At 32.7% G+C, this 19754-nt stretch overlaps 1 protein-coding gene across 4 annotated transcripts in view; it reads left to right on the forward strand.

The window, feature by feature from the left end:
- LOC108911030 (sodium/hydrogen exchanger 9B1) overlaps positions 1–16840 on the forward strand; it is a 73148-nt gene extending 56308 nt beyond the window's left edge. For all 4 annotated transcript variants that reach the window (XM_018715852.1, XM_018715853.2, XM_023455093.1 and 1 more), the window contains exons 4-8: positions 1895–2275; positions 6789–6970; positions 7032–7256; positions 10863–11332; positions 16267–16840. In XM_018715852.1, coding sequence (XP_018571368.1) covers positions 1895–2275; positions 6789–6970; positions 7032–7256; positions 10863–11332; positions 16267–16596 — 1588 coding nt within the window. In that variant the 3' untranslated portion in view covers positions 16597–16840. The remainder of the gene's footprint in view (positions 1–1894; positions 2276–6788; positions 6971–7031; positions 7257–10862; positions 11333–16266) is intronic.
- The last annotated feature ends 2914 nt before the right edge of the window (positions 16841–19754 follow it).

The following is a 19754-nucleotide window of genomic DNA, read 5'->3' on the forward strand; positions in this document are numbered from 1 at the left end:
ACAAAACCCTCAACTTGTCATAGGTTTTATAAAATTTTAACAATAAATGCGATAGTTATAAACAAATGAAGAAATGGGCACTTTTCTTGTTTTTTTGCAATAACTTTTTTGTTTATTAACCGATTTTAATTTAACCAGTCTCATTTTGTAGATAATTTTACTCGCTATAAGCTGTCTGAGAGTCACTTTTCGCTAAAATTGATGGTTTTCCCTGCAAAGTGAAAAAACTGTTTTCCTCACTTATTTGTTTAAATAGAAAAGTTAGCTAATAAAAGTTTTTGACTCACGAGACGAGAGATGTCTTGTATCATGTTCCTTTAGACAATTTTACAATAATATAGCGGATAGGACTTTTTTCGAGTTTCTCTTTTATTTTCGCTAATTTTCCTGGTGTACGTCATGATTAGTGCAATAATTGCATTTAAAAAAATATTAGGATCGTGAGTCCCAAAATAAAAAAAATTTTGTGGGCGACACTTTATGTGACATATTTTTAATATTACACTATACACTGTTGAAAAGAAAATTTCTTAAAATAGCTCCATAAAAGCACAGTTTTGCTCGTAACAAAACAATTGACGATAAATATAATTAATACAATTTCTTTCCAAATGGAGAAGAAAAAACAAATTAAATAATTTATTAGAATATTTCCGCTTTGTTTTATGGTATAAGTATTTTTTATTTAGTAGTGCAAGGGATTTTAAGCTTTCACTGCCAAACATTATACAGGGTGTTAATGATATACTCTGACGAACTTTAATGTTGGATTCTACTTCACAAATCAATAAAAAGGTTCATAAAAATATGTGTCCAGAAATATTTATGTGAATAGGTACATAAAAATTAAGATGCTTGACGTAGATTGAAGTAACTTGAACTAATGACAACCAATTATGTTTAAAAAAACGTTGCTGCTATTGGCGGGAATACTGGGAGACACGTTCACTAGGAACATATTAGCATTTTGATTCCTCTGAATATTTTGGAATTTTTCTAACGAATGTTGAAAATGTTTTGGAAAAAAATATTTTTAATTTAAATAAACCTGCGATATTGTTGGATAAATCGATTAAGAAGAAGTACAATTTTATTAACAGGGCTGGAACATCCATATGGTCCATCTGCCTTTACATAAGAGCGACAAAGTAAAGTAAAGAAATACGTGAGATAGACAAGGATGGCTATAGTAAAGACGTTTCATAATCGGAATAGTCACCGCTCGTTTCGGGTTAGAAGTGGGAGTGACTATTCAGATTATGAAACGTCTTCAATGTAACCATCCTTGTCTATCGCACGGATTTCTATGACTTACTTTATCGCTCTCACGTAACGGCCGATGGACCATGGGGACTTTCCGAACCTGTATGTTACCATCAGCATTGGTGTAGCAAGTTAAAACATTTTAATAGACTTAATAGACATTGATATAGTTGTTCTTTTCTAATTATATTATATATATATATATTTAAATTTGCATTTCTAACAAAGAAATCTAAGTTCCCTTTTGCCATTGGAGTTATTTTGGATTTATTTAAGTATGTCGTAAGTTTATTAAAAATTAAAAAATATACCAGCTGAGAAATTGGTGTTTTTATTTTAAATAAAATTAATGACATATTTTCCAATTGAAATTAAATGCATTTACCCAATTTCCATAATGTTTGCAGTGGGTGCTTCATGACACCACTTCCTTGTATTCTTGCCACTGATTGATAGATTTATTAGACATCACATCTTCAATTTTTTGCCTTTAGTCAGTTAAGTCATTCGCTCAAATTACGTCAATTCAAATTTCAACATCTCGAAAATGAAGCATTGAAGTTTAACAGAATATATCATTAACACCTTCTAGGTAGATCTATTTCTTTAACGATAACAAATATGCTTTTAGGTCTTGGTGGTACACATTTTGTCTAAAATGCCGCTCAAAAGATGAGGGTCTTCCTTCGTGGCAGCCACACATCTGGCCAAAATTATGTCCTCACCCATTTTGCCCTACATATCGACAATTTACTAGAATCATTGCCATTGGTCTTATCGGAATCTTGTCATGGTGCATTTTATATTCAATTGTGGGAGAGACAGCAGCTCCACCCAATGGGAAATTGTTCCAGTTGATAAGTCTCAGTATATGTGCCCACTTTGGAGGGTGGCTAATATCGCTCACGACATTGCCAACATTGATCGGAATGCTGTTCACTGGAGTCTTACTTCAGAACTTGGGGGTAGTGGATATAGACGATTCATTTTCAGACATCACCAAAGAACTAAGGTATGCCCCAGAACAGAGTAGAAATTTGCTCTGATTGTATTAAAAGTTTCAAAATACAAATTAAACTTTGTGTCACCAATATTAATTATTTTCTTTGTTCTGAAAAAAACTAAATTGCAAATTGATAAATGTAATCTAATTGTTTAAAAATAAAAAAAGAGTGTTAACTTTAAAAATTTATTGTGACCGACCTAATCAACCGATTTCAATTTTTCAAAAACCATTTGAAAGGCTGAGCGATCTTTTCTATGCGAAAAATTTTTCAAGTATCTAGATGCTTTATTTGAGGCTGTGCAACATTTTGAATATTTGAAATTTTTTTTTCAAAATTTTCAATAGAACCGATTTTAGTGAAATTTGGTGTGGTGTTTTATTATACTCTAAAGCGTTTTTTACCAAAATTAGAATGCCCTCGGAGCAATTAAAATATTAAAAAAAAATATCCAAAAGACTTGATTATTTTGCCCTTTTTTCATCAATTATTGCTATTTTGCCACATCGGTAATAAATTTAAACATTTTTAACTTACAGTATATTGTGCAAAATTCAATTCTAACACTTTTTTCCTCTTTAATATTCTTCCAAAATACATATGTTCCAAAATATAAGTAAAAACTGAGATAAAATAGGTACTTTTTTAAATTTTTTAAACATTTTTGCAATTTTGAAAATATCCCGCACCTCGCCTAGATCTAGGGATCTACACTTATTATGTGAGTTGTACTGAAAGTATTCCAACAAAAATTAGCTTCCCCCTCTTACATCCAAGAAGTGGAATATTTCGACAGGTCTAAACAGCTAGATAACCAAAATGCAAATTATAATTTCTACATATTCCATTTAAGGATAGTTTTGGCTATTTGTTCATTTAATTTGAGGTTAATAATGGAATTGAAATTTGTACAAAGGAAACTCAAGCATTTTGCTACTCATTGATGTTATATAAGCGATATAGTAAGATCACTTTTTTCTATAGAAGATAACATCAAGATCATTATGTTCTTGATTTGTTTTAAGATAATCTTATCAAAATGGTATTTATTAGAAAAGTCACCAAATTTAAAAACACTTATCTACATTTAATTGAAACTTATTTCTCTTGCAACGTTAAAAAAATCGAATGTAAATCTTCCTTAAATGAAAGGCAAATGACAAATTCACTTATTTGTGAGTATACAGTGTCTATCTTAAGTTATTTTTCGTTTATCCGCTTTATGACAGCATCAAAGTCGACGACGTTTTTTTTAATTTGTAAGATTTTACCAAAAGTTCGTACACAGATACTTAACAGAAGTGTACCCCCCCTGGATTAATCTGCTCATAATTTGGAGGGGGTTAATTTTTCCCTTTTTTGAGTAGTTTTTGCTTGCTAATTAGTAATTACTAATGCATATTCGATTCAAACTTGAAATAATTAAGCCATTTCAAAAGCAATTTATTTGATAACAGATACGAAATAACATAATTGCAATAGCCTTGTAATTGACGGTTCTATTTTAAGAACTTTTGAATATGATCATTGTTGTTAGTGAGGCAAAGTAAGAAATTTTTTATTGTATTTTATATTTTTTGTCATTATTTTCCAAGTTTCGTTGATTTTAACTATTCTCGGATGAACAATTAATAGATACAGTTTCGACGAACAAACTGATATGTTGGTAGTTCTAGGGTTTTGTGAAGGAAACAGCCATAATATATGCGTGTATCATGAAATACATATAATTGAATCGTTCTATCCCAAATCATCAAGCTCTCACAAATGTTGGAAGACATCTTGGATAGTCCGTTTAAAATTAAAGTAATACCAGACGTCCTCGTCAAATTCAAACACCTATTGCAGAAAAAGAAATTTTGGAAATGTTAGAAGAGGATCCAGCAACCAGTGTCAAATTTATATAAATGCAGCTTATAGTTTCCAAAAGTACGATGAACGAAGTAATTTCCTACAAAGTAAATTCATCATTTTCATATTCACCCAGTTCAACAACTTCTATCTCTTGATTGTCTTTAATTTTCGCAAATTATTCGCCAATAAACAGCTGGACATGGACTTCAACAAAAAAATCTTTTAACGGACGAATAGTCTTTTATGAAACGTGGGGTAAGAAATCTCCACAACCAATATGTTCACGTAGATAAAAATTACCATGTCGCTATGGGAAGATATTTTCAGCATTTTAGTATAAATGTGTGAATTGGTTTTATCAATAACTTTCTGCTTGGTCCTATTAGATTACCAAATCATCTTGATACAACAGTTATTTAGATTTTTTGCAAAATACTCTGCTAGAATTGTTTGATCTACCAGTTATTTTATGATCAGTATTCAGGCAGATGGAGGGGCAGGGGACACGACGCTCCAATTCACTGTCCACTACGTTCACCTGATTTAAATCTCTTGTTATTATTCTTTATTTGGAGGGGGAGGCCTCAAATATAAAGTGTGGTCTGTGAGTATTGACACTGAGGGACAATTGTAGAACAGGATTGAAAATACGGTTCACAATTTGCAGTATGAAGGAATATCGAGAAAAGTGCATTTATTTTTTTACCTAGAAGCAATTTGTGTAGTACAGAAAATAGTGGTCATATTGAACAGTTCTTACAGATAACGGTCTATTGCAAGTTATTTGGATCATATTGTCAAATAAATTTCTTCTGAAATTAAGTAATTATTTCAACTTTGGACAGAAAATACATTAGTAAAATCTAATAAATATAATGAACTAACCTACAATTACAAATATAAAAAAAAGTACAAGAGGGATAACGAACAAAACAGAAGCAAAACCTTTTTCTTCAGACAAAAAAAAAGTAATGTAAGGATCTGCATATTTTGAAACAATGGCGAATAACATTAATATACAGGGTGTTATTGAACTTCTCAAATATGTGCCACATAATATGCCACATGTTCGTTATATCAAAATGAGGTAAATACGTACACGAACTTGTGTTGAGTAAAATGTAATTTTAAAATCTGACTTACCTCAACATTGCAAGGAGCTACCTTTTCAAAACTGCTGATTTTCATAGATGTTCGATGTATCCACCATTTGCTTGCACACAAGCTTCAGTGCGACGTATCCAATTCGCTCGCACGCGCTTCGACATTGCCACGTCCTCTCGAATGGTATTACAAGCTTCGGCAATACTAACTAGGCTGCCTCGGCCTATCCAGCGATTGGATAATGTAATGTTTAAAGTCGTGCACTCTCCGAAAAAAGTGAGCGGGAGCTCCGTTATGCAGTAACCATCTATTTTGCCGAACATTTAATGGCACGGCAAGCGATTTTGCAAAAATCTAGATATGAAGCACCGTCTAAGCAATTCAAAAGGTCCTATTAACGATACCGGCCCACATGTTCACTGAAAACTGTTGCTAAAAGGCACCGCGACATATTTCGTGTGGATTTTCGATAGTGCAGTGGTGAGTGTTGTGGACGTTACTTACGTACACCATTTCGACTGAAATGCTTCATCTGTAATAAGTATTTGCGATGTAAATTGAGGATTTCTTGCATGTTCCTGAAGCAACGATTCGCAAATACCTCGACGTAGTGGAAAATCCTCAGAAGTAAGCGCTTGAACACGTTGAATATGGAATGGGTACAACTGAGCTTCTCGAAATGTTCGCTACACAGGATGCGAAATATTTATTTGCTGTGCGATATTTCTTCGACGAGATCTAAAATCATCTCCTCGATATTTAAAATTCTTAGTGGTCGCCCTGAGTCACCGTCGCGACCTCGACGCGCTTGTACTCCACCGGTGTCCAAAACTCTTTGCGCTACAGCAACTTGACAATCTCTGTGGGCATTTTCGTTTGCTTCGCCATAAATTATGAGCATATCATAATATTCGCGATTGACAAATAAATGCGCCATTTTCAAAAGAAAACTTGGAAATACGGCTATTAAATGTACTCTCGAAAAACAGCACAGCAATCACTAAAACAATGTATTACAAACTGACCTTCAAATACAGTCCGGCTTCATAAGAAACCTACAAACTCGTAAAAAGTGTTACAGAATTTTTTGTAAGTACAGTTATAAACACATTTTTAATTAGCGTTTTTCTCTATGACCTTAAACTTCCGATACAAGTTTGTGACATTAGTTAACTCAGTTTTTGCTCCTTTTTCACTCCTTTAAATTTTTTATTTAAGTTCACACATCCTGTAAATCCCAAATGTGATGTTTGAGGTATATCTGACATAACAACATAGGGGGGGAAGGTTCACCACTAACAGTTACCATAGCAGATCCATTAAAAACGTAGAGAAGAAGTAACCAACCCTACTAAATTTCCGTACATACCAATTTCAAATAATTTAGACAAAAGTTTATTATGATTAAATTTATTGAATGCTTTGCTGATATTATTTTTTATCTCCGAAATCAGTCCGTCTGATCTACATACATAGATTGTAATACACAATTGAGCATATTTTTAAATTGGACTCAATTAGACCCTATTGGAAGAAAATATATTTGTTATTCTGCTTTTTTAGGAATGTCGCCTTGGTAATACTCCTAATTCGAGCTGGTCTTGATTTAGATCCACAGGCCTTGCGAAGGCTTAAATACACTGTCATGAAAATAGGATTAGTCCCTTGGACCGCGGAAGCAATAATCATAGCAGTCCTATCGGTTTTCTTGTTAAGAATACCGTGGGATTATGCTATTCTTCTCGGTAAGTTCAAAATATTATTAGTCTTTAACAGGAAATGTACCTATTTATTCTTTAATCGTAGGATCGATAGGAGCTGCCGTTTCGCCGGCAGTTGTCGTACCATGTCTCTTCCGGTTGCGTACAAAAGGATATGGTGTGGCCAAAGGAATACCAACTTTAATTATCGCAATAGCCGGTATAGACGATGCCGTTTCTGTAGCCATCTTCGGGATAGTCAAGAGTATTATGTTTTCCACCAGTTCTATCACCACTTTAATTATCCAGGGACCTGTGTCCATTGTCGGAGGTATAAAAAGTATTTTAAAATACAGGGTGTCCCAAAAGTGACGCTCCATCTGGGATTTGATTAAGGGGACAAAAACGAATTAAAAATCAGGAGTGGAACAGTTTCCGATTGTTTTTCTTTATCGAGTTATTCAAAAAAACTAAAAAAGTGAAAATTAATTTTTTTGTCTCAAAACTGAGGTCTGTGCTTATAGGGACCAAGACAAATAACCAATAGTAGGTAAGTATAGTTTTCGATTGTCGGTTGGAAGTACCTGGGTGCAAGGAATAATATGTAATCTGAAAAGGATAGAGGAAAACATTTATTATTAAAAAACAATTTTATAAAATGAAGAGGAAAAACTTATAAACTAAAACCATAATGTGCTTAAATAATAGAAATTGTTTTTACAAATGATGTTCAAATAAGTTGCCTTGTACTTCTAGACAAATGTTGACACGATTCAACATTGAAACATAAACCCCTTGTAGCATCTCCACGTCTATTAACGCGACAGCAGCGTGTATATAGGCTACATTTTCTGGATATACAACAGGTTCGCTGTAAATCTTTTCTTTTAAATAACCCCAAAAGAAAAATATAGTATATTCAGATCTGGTGATCTAGGAGGTCCTGCTATGGGTCCACCTCTTCTAATCCATCTGTCTGGGAAGTTTTGATTGAGATAATTTCATACTCATAAACTATAATGTGATGGAGCTCCATCATGTTGAAACCAATAATTTAGTCTAACTGCTAACAGAACGTCATACAGCAATGGCAATGGTAAGTTTTCATTTAAAAACATACAGCTGCAGCAAATACACCTCTGAACTACATAATTATTTAATAACCCAGCCCAAATGTTTATTTTTAGTTTTTTGAATAATTTATTAAATAAGTCAACAAAGCAAAACAATCGGAAAATTTTCCACTCTTGATTTTCGATTTATTCTTGTCCCCTTAATCAAAACCCAGAAGGACGAGCGCCACTTTTGGGACACCTTGTATATTCCAAGGAACTGTTTGTAAATAGTCATTTTTGATTCTAAGAAGAGAGAGTTTTTTTTGCGGAACAAGTCTTTCGAGAATGTAAAAGTGACTCCGCAGCTGTGTTTCAAATCCAAACTATTTTTAGGAAACTGCTTAGACACATTGTTCAAATTTTGCGAGGAAGGAAATAACTATTTTGACATTTACGATAAATTAATATGACTTTGCATGGCAGACATATGTATCGATCATATTTTATTTGCAGTAGGTAAAAAGCGTAGACAAATGAAGATCAATAGTCATTTGTTCTCGTACACAATATTTGTTATACCTGCCGTGTTGACAAATTCTGTAAAAAAAACTAGTGTTAAAATACTTCGTCCTAATTGTTAAGTATGAATGAAGTGGAAAGCGAAATGGATTTTTCATGTGATGCTCTTGAGGTATCTGCAGTACAATATAAAACAACTTATAATGATATTGATATATTGAATAGAAACTAAAGAAAATATCTGAAAATGTTGTACTCATTTATTTTCAATAGAAGGTCATGATACTTCTAGCATTATGGTTATTTATTCTACGTCAAAAAGTACATTAGTTATTAAAGAAAATGTTAATTAAGAAAATTCTCAAAACGGGTCCGCTTTTTTAAAAGTAAATCAGTTAGACATCGTCCAAAGAAATATAAAATTATGACGAAAGTATAAATCGAAACATTTATACAGGAAGCCGTTTTCATTAAGGAAGATAATTCTTGTTATTCTTTATGAGGATATATTAGTTTATTTATAATCATTTTTCAAATTATTTTAATAATGGGTAGGTTTTTATAATTCTTGTAGAGAAAACAGTATAGAAAATTGAAGAAAAAGATTATGGCTATAACTAAAATTTCTTATAGCAAGACACATAATCAGAGCTTTGTTTAGACGTTTAGATGTCTCTTATACAGGTTCGGAAAGTCCCCATGGTTCATCGGCCGTTACGTGAGAGCGATAAAGTAAGTCATAGAAATCCGTGCGATAGAGAAGGATGGCTATGAAGACGTCTCATAGTCACAGCCCGTTTCGCCCTTCCACAAATAAGATCCACTTCCACTTGTAATTCAGCGACCGGTGGTCATCTTTGTTTTCGTCGTTTGCCTTTTCTGTAACAGATGTCACTACTTATACAGTTCCCACTTCGTATTCCGATATGTTAATACAATCCGTTAACAGAGGGCAGCACGATTTGTCTAAGGTGAGGCGCAGCCCTAGAAAGAGTGATGCCAGATCTACAGATTTTTTTGGAATTGGGGAAATAGGGAATTTTGCTTTATTTCTTGGGATTTTTAAGTCATTTTAAAGAGTATACTTAAATAAGAACTAAATGAACTTTAAATGCAGCTGAACAGTATATTCCATTTGAATAACTTCTCAGTATGGGAAACAAGGTCACTAGATTTACAAACAGAGGTATCTACTAGCTACTGTAAAAAGTCTTCTTTGTTACGCGTTACCGAAGTCGAAATTGTATAAGTAGTGACATCTATTAAAGAAAAGCCAAACGACGAAAACAAAGATGACCACCGGTCGCTGAATTACAAGTGGAAATGGATCTTATTTGTGGAAGGGCGAAACGGGCGGTGACTATGAGACGCCTTCATTATAGCCATCCTTCTCTATCGCACGGATTTCTATGACTTACTTTATCGCTCTCACGTTACGACCGATGAACCATGGGGACTTTCCGACCATGTATATTACATTTTATCGCTATGTTCGGCGAATAGTAAGACTAGCTTGGTTAAATTCGGCGAACGAGTTTGAAAGTGTTCAAATCAGTCGTTTCCGATCATGAATTTCAATTGTTTCTCTAGTTTTCATACCTGAAAGTCATATTATTATTTTTCAGTTAATATTTGTTGTTAATCCATCTCACAAGTCATCTTGATCTAAATGATTATATAAAATCGGAGCTCAGATTTCGTTACTGAACGGTCTTATCCACAGTAGTTATGTTTTAAAACCTGCCCAATATTTCTAATCATCTGACTGAGCTGACCAACGATATTTGCTCGCTAAAAGACTCTACCTGGTCTGGCCAATCTCTGAACACAGTCTATATGGAAAATATTCTGCTGTGCGCCCTATATTTACTAGAAATTGTAGGTTTTTCATTATATACGCTAATAGAAAAGATGCCAATAAAAAAGTTTATTTCATTATAGTACTCCAAAATATTTCAGTACAAAAACTATAAATACGAGCCACTTTTTCAGACTCTATTCTGTGACGAATTTATCTTATTCTAGGGCAGATATTACCTCTATCGAAAGACATGGGGGTTATAAATCTACCTCAGTGGCGGAAATGAAGATAGATTCATGAAGATGAAAATAAAGTTCAAGTTTCAATTAAATTCAAATAGAAAGATTACCTTGCCTCCATATCTGGATTAAACTTAGTCCACTGTAATATGGAAATTTCAATTTGCAATTTCCTGCCAAAGAAAATAATGCTAGTTGATTAGTTTGAATTGGAAAATTTATTGAAATGAATAAATTCTCAAAAACAGTTGGTCATATCATTGAAGCAATGTTTCTGTTCTAGGATTCTTACTAGAATTAAAATGTCAAATTTTCTGTTATAGGCATAGGATTTGGAGTTCTATGGGGCCTAATGTGCAACTACGCTCCAGAAAGAAATGACCCATTTCTGGTCCCATTAAGAATCCTACTCCTACTCATCGGCGGAATGACATCCGTCTTCGGCAGCGAACTGATCGGATATGGAGGGGCGGGTCCTTTAGGGTGCGTGTCAGTCGCATTTGTATGCCTAGTATTCTGGACTAGGCAGGGTTGGGAGATAGAAGATAATCCCGCTGCTACAGCCTTCCAAATCTTCTGGATGATATGTGAACCCGTTTTATTTGGTATCACTGGTGCCACTGTTAAGATCGACGAACTGGACGGAAGCGTTGTTTGCCTGTGTCTTGGTATCCTGGCTGCTGCAGCTGTTTTAAGGATTTTGGTCACTATAGTCATCGGTATCGGATGCAAACTGAATACTAAAGAAAAAACATTTGTTGCGATGTCTTTGATGGCGAAGGCGACGGTACAGGTAAACTTAATCCATTGATTTACTTGAAACAATTACGTCAAAATAATAATAGCTTTACTAATTCACAATAATTGTCCGTAATTACTAAAAATAATGTTTAACTAAGAATAAACATAAACAAGAGAATATGTGCAGATAATTACCCAAATATCGTTCCTGGTCCAGCAATTGTGTGTAGTAACCAATATATTAAAATTATCAGAATAAATATGATGTGAGTGGCATAGTTTACTCATGGTACATTATGATGTTTTAAACAAAGACTAGTTTTTTAATGTTGAAGAAAGTCTGTATACATCCCTATATACGTCCCAAATCGAAATTAGTTCTAGTAGTATATTATAATATACAGGGTGTCCCATTAATATTGCGAAAAAAATCAGGGGGAGTTTTCCTGACCTAAAATAAGAAAGAAAGTTCCTATAAACCTATGTCCGAAAATGCTTCGTTTCGGAGATACAGGGGGTTGAAATTTTGAGAAAATACAAGGATTTTACTAATATCTGGAGAACTCTAATTCCGATTTTTTTTAAATTTGGTATGTTTGTTTATAAAAACAGTAGATGTCTTCTGACGTAATTTGATTTATTTTATCTATTCCAGCGGCGTCCGGGGACTCACTCCTGTTGATATTAATTAGTAAACATATGACACATCACTACTTTTTCTTAGGTGTCATATGTTTTTCTAATTATGCGATAAAAAATACATATTTTTTTGTCTCTTTAGTCTTTTTGATATCTTGCTTCGTTTTCGAGCAAAAAATTAATATCCTTTCATATGCACATTCTTAAGGGAAGTAGAAAACAAAAATAGAAATTCAATGTTTTAGTAATTTACTAATCAACTTTAACAATACATTAGAAGGAAAAACAATGTAACAAACTGAGAAGCTATAACTCACTAAATAATATTTTTTAAATAATTAATATTAACAGAAACATAAGAAAAAATATTTAACAAAAACAATGATATGAAAAATACTTTACAGCAGTTGTTGAATATGTGCACCTTCAACTCTAATACAGGCATTTATCCTACGACACCTTGATTGGCGAACCTGTTCAAATATTCTTTCACAGGATGCGACATTGCGGTTTCTTAATTCGTCTATGGTTTGCACTGGAGTCGTATATACCAAATGTTTGAAGTGACTCCAAATGGAAAAATCCAACGAATTTAAGTCGGGAGATCTCGGGAGCCAGGGTTGAGTGCCTCCTCGACCTATCCAGCGATTTGGGTAAATATTGTTCAAATATTCACGTGCAGCTAAACTGAAATGGGGTAGAGCACCATCGTTCATAAAATACATTTGCAACCTTAATGGCAATAGGATGTCTTCCAAAAGTACGGACAATTCATCCTCAAGAAAACGGCGAGAAACATCTCCAGTAAGCCTCGGTTGTAAAAAAATGGGCCTATTAAGTGGTCTCCCACAATTCCGACCCATACATTAAGTAAAAACAGGTGTTGATGACGGCCTTCTAATATTGCATTTGGGTTCTCGTCCGCCCATACATGATTATTATGGAAGTTCATTATGGCTGTTCTACTAAAAATTGAGGATTTTCCCCGTTTTTATAAACAAACACATCAAATTTCAAAAAAATCGGATTTAGGGTCTTCCAGATATTAGTAAAAACCTTGTATTTTCTCTAAATTTCAACACCCTGTATCTCCGAAACGAAGCATTTTCGGTCAAAGGTTTATAGGAACTTTCTTTCTTATTTTTGGTCAAGGAAACTCCCCCTGAATTTTTTCGCAATATTAATGGGACACCCTGTATATTTATTACTAGATAAGTTTCAAAGTTCTTGAATTATTCACATTTTAAAAGCTCTGTTTGAATTTTTTCAGTAGAAATTATGATACTGATGATTATTAAAGCATCTGCGATTGGTCAAAATAAAGTAGTTCGATTTTGTTTTACTAAGTAATTATGTTTTCTCGGAATTATTAACGACAATCAAAAAGTACACCATTGATATTAACGGTTTAATAACGGGAAAGTCGAGTGTCAATTATAACATAATAATGTTCTAAATAAATAGTTAATCTTTTCCTGGTATAGGAATCAATATTACATTTCCCTTCATTAACTTCAATTTATTTCTAAAATACCAGATTTCTGTAATATTAAGCAGTCATCTTCTGGCAATCTGGAAGAAAAAGTAGTAAAGATTTTCATATCAGCAAATTTTTACAGGCAACTGCTTCACAAATGATGTTAATAAAAAGAGGAGACAACAGAGGTCCAAGATTTGAGCTCTGAGGAATTTCTGATGTTGCAAAATAAATAAAAACCATTATATGGAACAAATTGGATTATTTTTTAAATAAGATTTAAAACAAGAAAACATGCTTTTCACTTGCTTCACTTAATATCGCCTTACAGCAGCAAAACTGTTCGCTAAACATTCGACCAAAGTCAGCAACATATATCGGTATATTTCGAGTTTGAATAATTATTACCGTTATTCATAGCGTAGCAAGTACAAATTTCTTATTGCACGAATTAAAATAAATACTTGTTCTGATAATGCACACGCTCATTTCACCCATTTGACACAAGCCTACTTGAAATAAAAAACAATTTGGGATACTAGCTGCTTGACTTTGGCGCACTATGCCTGGTTTTTCTCGAAAACGGGCAAATTTTTGGCACTTCTTACAAGAGCACCTTTTTTATTTAGAATAATATTTGTCATAATAACAAGTGACAAAAGGGGCAAAAAGATTTACTTAAAAAATGTTAGGACCTAAAATGTTCCCGCGGAGTACTGCACCAAACGCCCTGTGTGATATAGCCAAAAATTAATAACTCCAGAGCATTTATTATTCCCAGAAACCCCACATAACAAAATTTCAGTTCATTCGGACGAATTTTGTGGACGATAGGACCGAAACTAGAATCTAAAAAATTATATTCAGCGCCCTATATCTTGAAAACGGAAAAAGATACGCCCATGGTTCATAGGAACAAATTGTAATCTTTTTCGAAATTCTATCAGACCCTGAATTTATGCTAGTGTTTGTTAGAATAACCTGTAGAGTATACATTGAGCTTGCTTTAGTTTATTTCCAATCAATTGGAAAGGAGATCAATATGGTGATAACCTTAGGTTTGTTCTTAACTTTCAAGGTCAAACTAAGGTCAAGTTGAAAATATATATTAAATAGGAAGCCTTATTTTTTTACGCCAGCAATCAATAGAGCGCCTTTTGTTTCCGAATATGGTGTCGAAAAACTTTACTGGTATGTTTCTGTACATCATACGGAAGTCAAACTTAAGGATTAGGTCAAACCTAAGACCACCATCGTATTAATTTTTTGATGTCCTCCAACTGTTATTTGAAGCTTTCTTTAATAGAACTCACCCTGAAAATTTATCAGGGGGTTTGTGTTTTTTGGGAAAATAATTTTCTTGAAGGAATAACAAACGCAGACATACATTTTTCATATATCGGAAGACAATAATGTTTCAGATTCAGTTACACTTTAAAAATTAATAAGTGACGAATTGTTATATTAGAGATATTGAATTCAGAATCAGTCCTCAAAATATTGCGCAAATGAATTGACAATATTTTGAGATATAAAGATAATAATACAGTAACAATCATTTCCAAGCAGCGTAATAGTAGATGCAATGCGAAAACTTTTTTTATGTAGCATTAAAGCAACCCGTAGCTGTCTAAAAAAAACAAGGAAAGCCACATCAGTTACAACCAGCTCAATAATAATAAATTCTCAATATTTCTTGAGGTCAATTGCTGTTGCACTATTTGTTATATCTAATTCTGTTTATATTAATGCATGCAATACTGTTTGAGCTTTGGTTTCATTACAAATGATATTGAACAAAATCGACAGATACTAAATAAGTTCAGTGTCTAACTTTATCAATACCTGTGAGATATAAACCATATACTCGTTATCCTATTATTACTATCCTTTCCATATACACAAAACTATTCGAATTCTTTATTACAATAAAAATTATTATTAACTTCGCTGTTTTGTGGCATCACATACACGATGTCCCATTTTAAATTACGGGTTGCAATATCTTCTAAGGGAAGCACTTTGAAAAAAAACTTTTCGGACAAAAGTTGTAGGGTTCTGAGGAGACATTCAAAGGTGACCTTGACATTAACACAAAAGTCAACCATAGAGGTCATTCGAAAGTCAACTCACATGTATAGACATGATAGATATATTTCTGACACCAGAAATGGATAGAACAGAACATTTTACGTTCAAATAAGTCTATGTTATGGGTAAAGTGACCCTAAAGGTTTATTTTAAGATCAAATAAGGTTCTGATTTTGCGATATTCTTCTGGAAAGCACTTACGATGAAGGATTCTGATTGAAAGATTTATGGTTTGATGAGATCATACGAAGAAGACCTTAACCATGACCTAGAGGTCAAACTTGAAGGTTCTTTGAAGGTCAAATCAATTTACGAAACAGGGGAAATTGATTTGACCTCCAAAGAACCTCCAAGCGTGATCTCTAGGTCATAGTCAAGGTCATTATCGTATGATCCCATCAAAACATAAAACTTTCAACAAGAATTCATCGTTGTAAATGTTTACATGAAAAATATCACAAAATCTTATTGCGAACATTATTTGACCGTAAAATAAGCCTTTAGGGTCACTTTGACCCATAACATAAAGACATAACTGAACTTTCTGATCTATCAATTTACGCTATCAGAAATATATCTATCATATCTAAAATTGTCAGTTGACCTTCAGATGACCTCTACGGTTGACCTTTGTGTCAAGGTCATGGTCCCCATCGAATATCCTCTCGGAACCCTACAACTTTTGTCTAAAAAGTGTTTCTTGAAAATGCTTCCCTAAGAAGATATTGCAATGCGTAATTTAAAATGGAACACCCTTATTATTAATCAAATTCTTTTAGGCTGCCTTGGGTCCGATTGCCCTTAGTATGGTACCGGCTGGTACCGAAGAAGCCGGCTACGCCGAAAAAGTGCTAACAACTTGCGTTTTAGCCATAATATTGACAGCACCCACGGCCGCCATTCTGATGACGATACTTGGTCCACGGTTACTCACGAAGACCAGATTCCCTACAGTACCTGAGGGATGGAGGAGGAGCCATCGTCCATCCATTCGAGACATCAGCATCATCGATGAGGAAGAAGAAAGAGACATGAACATAGAGGAGTCGGGTGATACCATAATCAGTAACAAAATGTCTTCAGATACAACAATTAAATCGGGTCTGTGACATTAAATCGGCTTTGTAGGAATCTACTCAGTATTTTGCCATAAATGTATTTTACAAATAGAAACCATTGTCGTACTGGCAATTTTTAATATGAGGAGTACGCTCAAACATTTTGATATTGTATATAATATACTCATGTATGTATATTCTATTTACGAATATATTTAAGATTTATTGGCATTTAAGCTACATGTATTGTAAATAAAGTCTTCAGTATTTTATCAAATAAATTAACCTACTTTGTCAAATGCGCTACTATTTAATTTCCAGTATAAAATGAATCTTAATTGTGTACATATATTTTAAACAACAGTAGAGTTTACTGTGTAGAACAAATTAATAGTTTTTTGTATGAAAGAATTACGAATAAGTCAAGTTTCAAACAAATACACTTGATTTTTTAATAGAAAACATATTGAGAACCGCTGACTCCACTGTAACATTACGTCGTTATGTGGATCAACTGCGCAGTGTTGCCAGTGTTACCCGTAACTCAAACTCTTAACTTTTTGTATGGAAGTGGAAGAAAGAAATTAAATATCTTTTTGGACGAAATATAATATTCATAAAAATGTTTACGGCCTACCCCTTTTCTTGACATTCTTATCTTCAGCAATAAACAATTTCTCCATTCATTGAACTATTACTGAGGGATGTACACCTTACAAAATTACTGTTTTTAACGTATTTGCCATATTACTGTTCGTATAAACCACCATATTTCACGTGGATACACTATACTTAATTCACATAAAATTTTAATTAAGTACACTTAGGCCCACTTAAAAGAAAAACACCGTCCCCGAAAATAACTAATCGACATAAACACGTCAACTTTGTGCTGCCCCTGCCGTCCTACAAATATTGATAGTATAGTTCGGGAATACGCTAAATATAAAAGTAAGAAAATACGTAACATTGGAATCACTTACCCTTACCACACAGCGCTGAGCAAAATACATTCAAAATGTATTAAAATACAAATTACAAAATACGAGTACGTATATTAAAATACTTAAAAACAAAATACTTCTTTGATAAAGTATTTTAAGTATGTTGAATGTTAAATACATATATTGAAAATATTCATTAACAGTATTTAAAATATGTTTATGAAATATTAAATCTGAAACTCTGAAAACTAGACATGAGTCTGCAAATATCATTTTCATCTGGATTACTGAGATGCAGAATATTGAATTAACTCATAATTTTTTTTTTAGTTTTTCTTAGACTGTGACTAATGATAAAAGAAATCATTTTCTAAATTTTGATGATTATCTACTGACTTGACTAGTGATGGTAGTGACCTAAAACGTAGTAGATAGAATAGCAATAACACACAACGCACATTGAAGAATGCGCTAAATCCAGGCGTGCAGTCGTTACAGGAAAAAAGTCTGTTTTCGGTAGGTATTTTGGATATTTTAAATACTTCGAGTATTTTAAATACTCAGGAGTATTTAAATTACTTTTAGAAGATTTTGAATAATTTTTTAAAATACAAAATACAAAATTCTTTTAATAAAGTATTTGAAATATAAAATATATTTGAGGTTATAATAAAAGTATTTTAATTGCAAAATACAAAATACTATTTTACATTTAAAATACTATTTGATATTTTTTTGTCAAAATACTTAGCTCTGTACTACCTACAAAGTATTACATGCTTTTTTAAGTTTTTTTGGGGCGAGATTTCGACGTTTATAATAATTGAATTGTAACTCCTGCTAGAAAATGACTTACCAGTAGTATACACACTAAAAATGAATATTTCGAAACTAAAACTTCTTCCAAATTGCAAATGCCTGCTACAATTTTTTTAATATCCGATATTTAGAAGATATTTTTTTAATTTAGCAAAGTTTCTTGCAATTTTAACACTGTCTAAACAAAATTTTGGAACATAGAAGTGTTGAAAAAAATTAATTTAAATATATAATATTTATTAATGTAAATTAAAATACACCAGGAGTTGTTAAATACTATTTATTTTTTAATGTAGTGGAGAATGTGTATTATTAGATTTCAGATAAAAAGTCACTAATATAATAATTTTTCAAATTTTGACCACGAAAAGGGCAATAGCTTATGTAGGCAGAAAAAAGTGTGACAAAGGACTGAAAGGGAAAATGAGGTAGTGAGCCAAGTACGACTCTGTTAAGAGCCGCATCCCCCCGAACTCTAGATGAGTTCAACAAACAGCAGCCCTCAAAATATGCATGTAAATGTAATGATTAAAAATAATATCTCCGTAAATATTTGTAATTTAAAAAACATAGCGAATTATATTCGCCGTTAAAATATATGTACACTTTTAATATTCAGCTTATATATTATCAACCTAAGGTAGTACCTACCTTTGTGTAGCTGATATAGGTGGTGCAATAGGTAATAAAATTTGCTACTTGTTTTATTATGTATGTATTTTATTTAGAAAAACGCACATCAATAGTGCCTCTCCGTCACACCCTTCATAATAATTTAAGTATTTTTAAATGGATAATAATATAAAAACTCATAATAGCAAGGCATTTAGAGTAACTTATAAATTATAGATATAAAACAGTTCGTTAACAATTGAATAATTATTTTCTCTTTCAATCGTACTAACTAGCTTATAACTAATCATACAAATTAAAAACACAATTGTTTATAAGTAGTATAGAATTCTTTTAATATTTAATAGCTATTTACAAGGTATCAAAGTTTAGCTCTTCATTTAAATATTATAATTACTTATATTTGAAATATTCAATAGACTCATTCAATATTAACAGCATTTCATAATAGGGATTTCCCTTAAGTCTAGTTACAGTAAAACACAAAAGAAAATATGGCACTATTTTCTATCTAGAAAAAGAAACACGTCTAGCAAAATTCGTAAGTAACCCCTAACATCTAATAGTACAATCAACGGAAAATTCGTACGTTACGAACTTTGCTAGAGTCTAGTGCAAAAACCTAAAATATTCGATAATACTACGACTATACAAATATTTTGCTTTCGTGTAGTGAAATTGGTCGGTGATATTACCACTGTCTGTGGCACATGCAGTTCAATAATTTACAATTTGTAAAGCCTTGTTTTCAGATTTTATATCATATGGAATAAACTAGGTGCATTTGTGAAATAGATCACACACCTGCCTGAA

This window comes from Anoplophora glabripennis, unplaced genomic scaffold, assembly GCF_000390285.2.
Source record: "Anoplophora glabripennis isolate ALB-LARVAE unplaced genomic scaffold, Agla_2.0 scaffold533, whole genome shotgun sequence".
Taxonomy (NCBI): Eukaryota; Metazoa; Arthropoda; class Insecta; order Coleoptera; family Cerambycidae; genus Anoplophora; species Anoplophora glabripennis.